The 11565-nt window shown below is 36.6% G+C and overlaps 1 protein-coding gene across 6 annotated transcripts in view; it reads left to right on the top strand.

The window, feature by feature from the left end:
• The first annotated feature begins 2141 nt into the window (after window positions 1-2141).
• LOC18446412 (MADS-box transcription factor 23) overlaps window positions 2142-11565 on the top strand; it is a 47979-nt gene continuing 38555 nt past the window's right edge. For 3 of the 6 annotated variants that reach the window (XM_020674888.2, XM_011629574.3, XM_020674889.2), the window contains exon 1: window positions 2142-2573. In XM_020674888.2, coding sequence (XP_020530547.1) covers window positions 2392-2573 — 182 coding nt within the window. In that variant the 5' untranslated portion in view covers window positions 2142-2391. The remainder of the gene's footprint in view (window positions 2574-11565) is intronic. The other 3 variants (XM_020674890.2, XM_088854678.1, XM_088854677.1) reach the window with 1 other exon arrangement.

Below are 11565 nucleotides of genomic sequence, written 5' to 3'. Positions count from 1 at the left end.
TGATGACGTGTAAATTTGTTCCACCAAATTGCATGTTTGGTTCTTGCTAAATATTCCCCAAGAAATATTTTCACATGAATACGTAAGAGTATTTTCACGCCAAGTAGGCCTGCGCATCTTTTCACACTACTTCACCTTTAATTAGTGTGAAAATTTTTGCAGACGTAATCACATGAGAGACGTCTTTCACGTGAGAATATCACATGAGAGACGTCTTTCACGTGAGAATATTTTCATACGAACTCAATGTGCCCTAAAAATAACGCAAATTTGTGAAAATTTAAAATGAGCGGTGTAGGTTACATGATTAATCATTTCTACGACCTGAAATCCATTTTTTCTCATTCACGGTTGTCATGAACAAAATAAATAATTTATAGGTTTTTTGTATATTTCAAGGTGTACTTTTATAAAAATGCCGAGTTAGCACGAAATTGTTCGGTCAAATCCGAGAATTGGTTACCCCGTACCGATTATATCAATATATAGGAAATCGTTTGGGTCTAAAAGAGAACAGACGATTTGCTACAGTAAAACCGACGTTTCACCGATCCAGACTTGTTCTTAGCTTGTTCACTGTTTTTATGCGGATTTTTTTATCGATTCATTTTTTTTTTTTTTTTTTTTTTTTTTCTCCCTGCGAAGTAAAATTGGCGATCCGCACCCGTTTTTGTGAGAGAGATGATAATTTTCAATTTTTTTTCTTTTACGATAGATGTTGTGACGTGCTTACGAAATTAATATTTTTCTCGCTGTTTCTTTCAATGAGAATAGACGTTTCCTTGTGGTAACATCATACATCTCTAAAATTCCAAATCATAAAACTACAAATTTAAATTTTAAAAAAAAGCCATCTTCACTTTTTACTTTCTGAATTGGTGAAAAGACAAAACACTTTTGCAATATCCAAAATTAGGGAGGGCACATCCGAGAAAACCCTAAAACGACAGCCCGTCCCAATCACTCCCCCCAAAATAACAAACTTTCAAACTTTCATGCATACCCCTCACTTGCTAGTTTTAGAAACTCCCGCCCACACCCTTCCTTACCCACTTCCAACTGTCCACCTCACCCCGAACTCACATTCCCTCTCCGTACGCCCAGCCTTTCACAACACTTTCTCTCTCTTCCTCTCTTTTCTTTTTTCCTCTTCATTTTTGTCCCCCATCTCTTGAAAATATCTTTCTATTCTCCTTCTTTTTTAGTTTTATATAGTTTATTTTTGTGGTTTTTAAAAAGTATTGGAGTGATTCATCATTATATTTAACAAATTTTAAATATTTTTATAATTTTATTTTTTACATAAATATTTTTTAATAAAAATTTTTTTTATCATCAGAAGATGTATAATATCATCCACGTGAATTAAAAACACTACTGATATTTAATACTTTATGTAAGTGACGTCACTTCATGTAGATAACGTAATATATTTTTTAATGATAAAAAATATATTTATTAATAAACCTTCAATGTACAAAACAATGATATATAAGTATCTAAATTTTATTTAATGATAAATTAAACCATAATTTGAACACCTTGACATACCCCTTTAAAAACCTTAACATAATCAACTTAAAAATTTGTTTTGTCAAATCATGCTATGAATCTTGAATTTATGTTACATATTCATATTAAGTGTGAGTACGACTCATTTGTTTTGGATAATTTAATGGGAAAGATATACCCCTGCCTTGTTTTTAAAATAGTTTAAAACTTATTTTTTTTTTGAAAGTACTTGAAAAGAAAAGCTCGTAGGATCTTCACACTCTAATCATCACAATAACATTTAATTCATCTTAAATAATTGAAATAAGACTCGAATAATAATGAGGAGGATAAAAACGTTACGCTTCTGAGTCTCTCTTTCTCTCTCCTCCCATCTCTCTACTTATGTAAAGATGAGTTTAGTTTCCCTCTCATCTGTCTTCTTTTCTTCTTCTCTCTTCTCTCTCGTCTCCAAAAACTTTCATTATTTCCCCCGTTTCTACCTCTTATAGTTTTCTCTCTCCTTACTTTCTTTCACCTCTTGTCTCCCCAATAAAACGAAATACCCAAAAAAAAATATTAGCCAAATACTGTATTTGTATACCACACGCGTCAGCGATCTATAAGCCAGACGGCGGCACGTTATACACGGACAGAAACCCACACCTTTTATAACGGACCCGTTATATGAGAACCACTCAGCGGTTTTCAGGCTAGAAAATAGCGGTTTCGTAGCGGTAAACCGCCTTCTCCAAACTCACCTTATAAAACCCCCGCTCAGTTCATTACCGCTCTGAGAAATAAAAGTAAAACTGCAAATTTTTTCTGAGTGATTTTGGTGGGGAGTTTGGGTAGAGATCTTGTTGGTTTTTAGAGAGAGAAAGAGAGTGCATTGGGGAAATGGGGAGGGGAAAGATCGTGATAAGGAGGATCGATAATTCGACGAGCAGGCAGGTGACTTTCTCGAAGAGGAGGAATGGATTGTTGAAGAAGGCGAAAGAGCTCGCCATTCTTTGTGATGCTGATGTGGGTCTCGTGATCTTTTCAAGCACAGGCAAGCTCTATGAATTTTCAAGCTCAAGGTTCGTATATCAACAATTAATCGCTTATATTTTTCTTTATTTTTTAGTTTCTCTCTCTAACTCTCTCTATGTGTCTGGATTATTAGTTGTTTCATTTGGACTAATTTTTGTTTCGAGTGCTTTTGAATCATGGGTTTAGGGTGGTTGTTTGTTGTTTTGTATTCTGAGAATTTGTGTCTCATAACTTGGTGTTTATTGCAAGGATTATGGTTAATTAAAGGTTAATCTCATCTTAGACGGTATAAATCATAGATCTGCTATCGTTTTAAGTGGCTGTTTTTGTCATCTGCTGAGCTTTGATTTTAATTGTGGGGGGCCAAATGGAGAAATCTCTCTCTCTAACTCCCCCCTAGTCCCTCCATCTCTCTAATCCCCCCTCTTTCTCTCTCTAACCTCTCTCTCTCTCTCTCTCTCTCTCACACACACACACACAGAAGAACATACTCTCATCCCCCTTTCCTCACCCCCCCCCCCCCCCCCCCCCCCGTTCGTCTACTCATACTCAGAATATACTTTTCTTCCCCCGTCTCCCCTCCCCCCTCTCTCTCTCTCTTTCTCTCTCTGTTTCAAAAGAAATAGAGAGAAACACAGTGAACGTGGTCATGCAGACGGTCTGCATATGTTGCATGGGAAAGTTGTGGCTTATCCACCCCTCTTTACGTACAAAAGACGAACCCAACCTAAGTTATCCACCCTCTAATCCCTGTGTGTGTGTGTTGTGATTGATTAACTTGGTCCCTCTCTAAAATGAGGGATGCATTTTGAAGTGAGAACCTTGAGACCAAAGGTGTCACCCTTTCTACTGATGAAAAACATCCCTCTTCAGTTATTTGTTGAGGAGATTTTTAACACATGACATGAAGTGTGTGAGATTTTATGGATCACTTTCATTGAATAGTATCGAATTTTACAGTTCCATTGATCCCCAACATTAAAATAGTATATATACATATATGCAAGTATAATACGAGTCTAACTTCACAAATGAAATGAGGTGCATGAGAAAAGCATTGAAGATAAGAGATGGTGGAGAAAAATGATTGATTGGGGTGGCAAGACAGATACCATTGAAAGGCAGTCAAGGCATATTCCATTCAAAGAAGTTCAAAGCTCTTTGGATTTGCTTACTCCTGTCCCTATCCATAAAGCCTACTTTTCAAGGAGGACATCTTTTTGAATTGAAGTTGCTTTCATTAAAGAAACTTGTTAGTTATAATGGTTGTTATTCAAAGGTTCCTTCTCCCATGATGTTGATGTGCAAGAGCTTTATAAAATATATTTCTTATAATATAATCCACCTTCAAGCTAGTATATTGATATGAAATCATCATGTCTCAAAATCATTTTAATATCAACCATAACTATACATGTATAGGCTCATTTGCATGTATTTTTTGGAGCAATGGATGGATTTTTCTGATCCAAAATTGATAACTGCCTTGTGAGGCACCTAATAAAAGGGACTCCTCAATTGGGAGAGGAGAGAGCAAGGGACATAGTATTCTTTAACCCAGAGGGCATTTAATACTTTGGATAACCCTAGAACTCAACATGAACATAACCAAAGACCTTAATCCAGTCTTACATGCCAACGTCGATGCTGAGACTCACACTGCCTTTCCCACACCTCAAAGGTGTGGATTTTGTTACTTCTATTTTTTGTTTTGAATTTTGTTTAGTGTTGTTTTTCAATGAAGGATCAATTCATTGTTACCCTATTGTATCTCTACATTACTACGCCACAATTGTACAATTGGGTAGAGACATGGCATTTAATAACAAATAGGACCCTACCAAGAGTGAGAGTTTAGGGTGTTGCGTTTGGGGTATCGATGGTTAGGGGGCAAAAGCCTCAGCATAACGTCCTAAATCGATCATTCGCTTATTTGAACGAGGCTTAATTTTCCCCTTTGGCAAAGCTAGCTATGCACTGTGGTGCCTATTGTTGGCAGATATATGCTACAGCATTTAGAATGAACAGTAACCAAAAAACTTTTGATGGGGAGATGAAAAGTACCCAATCTGTCAAAGAGAAGATTTGGGCATCACAGCAGAGTGGGTTTGTAATCAAGGGTTGCCAAGGAAACTTGAGAAATGACATACTTAACAGTTTTGGGAAGTCATAAAAAATGAAGGTATGGACAAGAGAGTAGGCGGATGGGTACCATCACCTAAAGGTATACTCAAATTGAACTTTGATGGGTCTAGGCAGATGGGTACCATCACCTAAAGGTATACTCAAATTGAACTTTGATGGGTCTAGGCAGATGGGCACCATCACCTACAGGTATACTCAAATTGAACTTTGATGGGTCATTCATTAGGCAAGCCTGACTTGCATGAGGTGGAGGAACTAGTAAAGATCACAATGTAGTCTTTCTCTTGACATTCTTAGGGCCACTTGGTACCTTTCAGCCAGTGTTGCGAGGTTAAACCACGATTTTCAATTCTCAAATTGCTTCCAATTTATTAGTTTAGGATGCAAATCAAAGGGAATTCCTTGAATACTATAAATTGGGGCAAAGGTGGGCAAATATCACTTTGGGTTTCACATCAGGAAACCGTTGATGATTTAAGAAAGAGAGGCAAAATTTTGGTCACTGTTTGTCTTTTTTGTAAAAATGTTGGAAGAAAATGGCAGTCACCTGCTTCTTCATTGCCTAAAGGTGAGACCAAAATGTATATAGATACCGCCTACTAGAGGGTACTTTAAGCTTAATTTTGACAGATCATCTTTTGGGAGCCCAGGCAGGGCGTATGCCGATCGTTGCTATGCTGCTTCTTGTAGTGTGGTTGCTGCTAATCATGCTGAAATGTTAGTGTTGTGTCAAGGGATCTCTATTTTGGAAGGAGAAGAATTTAGGTAATTTATTGGTTGTCGAAGGTGATTCCTTGAATACTATTAATTAGTGTAACACGACTTCGAGACCTCTATGGCGCGTCAGATACATTTGCTTGTAGGTTATAGACTTTTTGACTGAATTTTCGCTTAGCCTCAATCATGTATATAGAGAGACAAATTCTATAATTGATAGATCTGGCCAATAATTATCTTAGATTCTTTAGTGGTCTCTCCTTTGCTGTTTTAATTTTTTATATGTTTTTAATGGGATTATTCAGTTAATAAAATTAAGTATTCTGGTAAGAAAAAAGGGTTTCAGATCAGGAGTTTTATGAAATTGAAGATACATTGAGGAATAGAGAGGCACAACCTGTCAATGTAAATAGAAAATCAAACATGGAAGCAGCTGCATTGGGGAAAGATGGAGTCTCCAAACCAATTTTGAAAGTTGATGAATTTGAGCATTATTTTAACGAGAGTATTAATGCTGTTAGATTGTGTTCATAGGTTGGAGAGTTTTAAATTCGATACAGTTAATAGAAAAGATATAAGTTAGCATTTCAGAAACAAAAAAGAACCTTTTAAGGAGAAGCATAACGCATTTCAATGTTCCTTATAGTCTTTATCACGGGATGCGCTCTCTCTAAAAACTTATTTATAAGATAACCTTTTATTTGATTATCCCAAAACAGAAACAACAAATTTTATCTAAACTACTTTACCAATTATAAGATTTGTATATCAATATTTATTGGAAATAAAGTTCGATATATCAAAATTTATTGCGCAATTCATTTAATGCCGCATCAAATTGTGACAAGATGTTGGTTCTTCTACCTCTCTATTTTACAAAACCCTTTTGCAAAATACTATGTTCTTCTGGGAGAAAATTCCTTCCCTCTCCATCTCTCAATGCACTGAGTATTTTTCCGAATATTATTCCCATTTCAATGCTCAATGTGAATTTTAGAGAAATTAGGTTGGGGAAGGGACTCAAAAAAGCTATGATTCTTCCAAATCATTCTTCATGAACAAATTTTTTTTATTTTACAAAGTTGTTAATTTGGTGCTCCAAAAAAAGAATCCTTCTTTTTTCGAAATGGTAATTAAAATTATTGGAGCTAACTTCAAAAATACAAAAGAGGAAGTAATAGAGAAATAGATGTACTCGCTACTTCCAGGGATAATCAGCCATGGCTTCCAGATACAACATAACCCCAACCTCAAGGATCCTACACCACAAACTGCCACGAAACCCCAACTGAGCCACACAAGACAACTTCCAAAGACGTCCTCCACAATGACCCTTCTTCCCAACCCAATCTGCTAACAAAGACACTACTATAAAAGTCATCTATTCTGCAAACACCTCACAAGTGTGCACTGGAAGCGACACAACCAAGTCTACGCTCAACCCGCAACCCGCAACCCGCAACCAAAAGCATGGTTTAAACATGGGGCAAGGAGAAGTGGGTGAGAAAAGGGGTAAAGGGAGGGATAATCAGGTGAAAGTGCCATTGTGGAAACAAATAAAGATGCTGTTAAGGAAGCAGAGGGAGATCCAGTCACTGCAGACCACCCCGAATAGGAGTCGAGAAAGAAAGGGATAAAGAAAAGGAGGCAATCGAGGGAGCTAGAGGAGGTTGAAAAGAGAAAGGATGCTAAGAGAAAAGGTCAAAAAGGTTATAGAAAGAGAAGCAGAGAAATAGCTTAGAGAAGGTTAGAAAGTACATAAAAGGTTCGAGAAGGTTAGAAAACAAAGCTTAGAGAAGGTTAGAAAGAAGAGAAATAGCTTAGAGAAGGTTAGAAAGTACATAAAAGGTTCGAGAAGGTTAGAAAACAAAGCTTAGAGAAGGTTAGAAAGAAGAGAAAAAGCCTAAGAGAAGGTAAAAAGCATCCTTTTCAAATATCTGCAGATATTGGAGACGAAGCATTGTAAGAGCACCAAGTAAGTTTCGTTATTTCTTACGAATGGATATTGGTTTTGAAGAGGAGAATAATTTTGGAAGTTTTGGGTGCTTCACCCAACCAAAAAACTTGTAGGTTTGGTTGAGGCACCACGGCAGACCATGTGTACTATTTGGTCCCTCAGGACTACCAAGCATTGAAGAAGAGAAAAAGCTTAGAGAAGGTTAGAAAGTAGAGAAAATGCTTAGAGAAGGTTAGAAAGTAGAGAAAGTGCTTAGAGAAGGTTAGAACAAAAGCTTAGAGAAGTTTAGAAGGAAGAGAAAAAGCTTAAGAGAAGATAAAAAGCATCCTTTTCAAATATATGCAGATATGGCGGATGAAGTATTTCAAAAGCACCAAACATGTTTCGTTATTTCTTATGAATGGATATTGGTTTTGAAGAGGAGAATAGTTTTGGACGTTTTTTGGGTGCTTCACCCAATTCAGAAATTGGAGGTTTGGTGGAGGCACCATGGGTACTATTTGGTCCCTTGGGAGTATCAACTAGTTTTTGTTTTATGATACTAGTCTAAAACTTAATCATTCAAAAAATTGCATAAATATCAAAATAGCATAAATATCTTTTTTTTTTTACAATGTTACTAAACCTTAATTAAGCTGTCAAAGGATAGATACAACCATTCAGAAAGGGAAAACATCCGAAATAAACAAATTATGCATAGATACCCCTCGTTTTGCTAATCCATCAGCAATGTCATTAGCCTCCCTATACACATGTGAAAATGAGATTTGGAGACCCTCACCCATGTCCACAATATTTAGCCATTTCCACCTCAAGTTGGTGACTTGGATATCTTATTGCACCAATCTATCACATTCAAAGAGTCCCTTTGAACAATACATGACATTCTGATAATCTTCTGACTCACAATCTGAACTCCACACTCTAACGCAGCCAATTCCGCTTCATTAGCCGTTACCTCTGCCCACAAGGGCTAGCAAATCAAAAGATCACCTCTCTAAATGCATCTTGCAAAGTTCCTCCAACTCCATATAGGCCTGGGTTTCTTAATGAGCTTCTATCGAAGTTAAGTTTGATACACTCCCTACGCTCCACGTACCTTTTGGTCTTACTTTTATTACTTTTTGAAGCATCAAATTATGCAAATTAATCTCAAAATCTGCTTTGGTCACTCCAAACCCTTCCTTTGTCATGGAGAACCAACTCCAAACCGAATGCCGAATCTTTTTTTTAACCAATTCCACCTCTAGAGCTTTCTTATCAAAGGACCTCCTATTGCGCTCCATCCAGATCTCCCAAAGAACAATAGCTCTTACCATCTCCCAAATTATCTTGCCCACCATTGGTAAAGAATCCAACTCCATGCTACCCAAAATATTCATAAGACTACTCGGTACCACCAGCAGATGTCTAATTTTTTCAAAAACCCATATCCAGATGTGAGATGAGAAAGGACAATGAAAGAAAAAATGATATCCATTCTCATCATTTTCCTTCCAAAGAATGCAAACATTTGTAATAATCTTGCCCCTTTTTATGATCTTATCCACAATAAGCGACTTTCCTTGAAACAAAATTCACAAGAAAATTTGAATTTTGAAAGGGACCTTCTAACACCATATTCTCTTCAATAATGGCCTATTCTACCAAATCCTATCATGAAACAACAGACTGTACGCTGATTTAACTGAGAAAATACCGTCCTCAGCCTCCCAAACCAGCTCGTCTTCCCTCTCTCTATGTGGTATAAACTTATGAATATCCCCAAGCAAAGAAGTATATTGATCAATTATTGAGTCCAAAACTTTGTTGTATCTGCAGAAGATCAAACATTTGCATCTCAATCAAAGATTTGAGATGCTATGATATCAAACATATGCCATCTCAAACCAACAGATATGCCGATCTCAAGCAACAATTTCCCACCCACTTATTATGCCAAAAAGATATCTTTCCCCCATCACCCAAAATCCAGTTACAACCACCAATCATAAAAAACTTGTTTTAAATAATTCCTTTCCATATCGGTGATTTAAGAACATCCCTTCCCCTGCTGCGTATCCAAAGATTATGCTGGTCCACTCCATACTTGGCTATTAATATATCTTTCCAAAACAATCTCATCATGGCTCATTAATCTCCACCACTAGTATGAAACCAAAACCTGATTTACATATTTGAGTTTTCTAATTCCCAAACCACCTTCTCTTTTTGGTGTGCGAATCCTCTCCCAACTTACCAAATGATATTTATTGTTAAAATCTCCTTAACCCCGTAAAAAGTTATGCATAATCTATTCAATCTTTTTGGAAACTAAAGTCGGCATTACTAAAAAGGACATTTGGTACATCGGTAAATTCTCCATTGATGACTGAATTAAAGTAACTCTCCCCACAATGGATAAATACTTAACTTTCCACAACTCTAGTTTTGTGTTTACTCTTTTTAAAACCAAATCGCACATTGACTTGGGCATTCTGCCATTCGAGATTAATAGGCTAAGATAACTAATTGGAAACTTCTCTATTTTACATCTCAAATGAAAAGCCAACCACTTTAGCATTCATCCGAACACTCCCCCACCAAAGATGTTTTCTCAAAATTGACTTTGAAGCGGAGCACCACTTCACAACAGCACAAGAACCTTATGATATTAATTATCTGATCCACCTCTACATCACAAAACATCAAAGTATCATCCACAATATGCAGACGAGTCATTGTCAAAGAAGATGTTTCAAATACCTTAAATCCATAAAATCTTCCCCTCCCAGTGTATCAAAAAGCGCTAGGCGAGTCTTAAGCAGCTTGGGGGGTCTAGGCGGCCTGGGGGTTTTAGGTCGCCCAGTGCTTAAGCGCGCGCTTAGAACCTGGGCGGCTGCCCAGTTGAAAAAAACATACCAATATACCATATTCCAAGTTGAAAAAAAAAGAAAGATAAACGTTGAGAAGAGAATTTTGATAATCCATATTGTTAAAACAGTAAACTGTAAAACCATACAAGTGTAGGATATAAAAGTCTACACCCAACACAACAAAAATATACAGTCTAACAAAAGTCAACACTCATGACTCAACACAACAGTCAAAACTCATCACTCAGCACCAAGAAGCAAGAGTCTTCAGTCGTCGTCGTCATCATCATCCTCATCATCAGAAGGAATATCAATAGGGCAAACTTCATCATATGCATTAGAGTCGAAGCCATCATCATCAAAGTCATCTCCCTTTTCAATATAATGCTCGTCCTCCTCTGTTTTTTTTAATCTATCTCTTCCTCCTCTTCTTCTACCTTCCTCTTACTAGTATGTGCAGTCTGTGCACATGAGACTCTAGGAGTCTTAGCTGCTCTACCATTTTCTTTGAGCTTTTATGAACGCAAATATTGTAAAATTTCTTCCCTGGTAGCATTAGGAATATTTTTACACAGGGAAATATCCCCCTTAATATCGGCAAAGTGTTTTTTAAATCGGTAAATACTCCCATTAGTATCCTTTCCATAATAATTACATTTAATACAATTTCTATCATTTAGATTCGGGTTATAACCATACTTTCAACTCGGATCACCACTCCGACTAGAACCTGGAGAAGATACTTCCATAGAACAATGCTTATTTTCATCCTTTTATGGTTCTTCTGAATTCACAAGATGTCTAATCTCATCCCGAATTGTTTCAGGAACCTTTGTACAAGAAACAACATTACCGCTAACACTAACAAGGTGTTTTTTGAATCGGCTAATACCCCCATTGGTATCTTTTTCACAAAAATTACACCTTATACAATTTTTATCATTTGGTTTTAGGTTGTACCCATACTTCCAACCCGAATCACTTCTTCTAGATGTAGCAAAAATAGATTTATGACAAGGATTTTGTTGTTTTTGTTTTACAGAACTTATATATTGCTTGATCTCAACTCTGATAGCTTCAGGAACATTTTTACAAAGGGCAACATCTCCTTTAATACCAGCAAGATGTTTTTTAAACCGATTTATGCCTCATTTTGTATCTTTTTCACAAAAATTGCATCTAACGTAATTTTTGTCATTTGGATTCGGGTTGTATCCATATTTTCAACCCGGATCTCCACTCTGACTAATTTCTAAAGAAGACATCTCAAAATAAAACAAGCAATCTAAAAAATAAAGTTTGCACTTACTTTGATTGCTCGAACTCCAAACTTTGAGAAACACTTCGATCCAGTGAAATGTAGTT

Source organism: Amborella trichopoda, chromosome 13, assembly GCF_054954075.1.
Source record: "Amborella trichopoda isolate Santa Cruz 75 chromosome 13, AtrichopodaSantaCruz75HAP2 v2.0, whole genome shotgun sequence".
Classification (NCBI taxonomy): Eukaryota; Viridiplantae; Streptophyta; class Magnoliopsida; order Amborellales; family Amborellaceae; genus Amborella; species Amborella trichopoda.
Note: the sequence above shows the minus strand (reverse complement) of the source record. Positions and strands in the feature narration are given on the sequence as shown.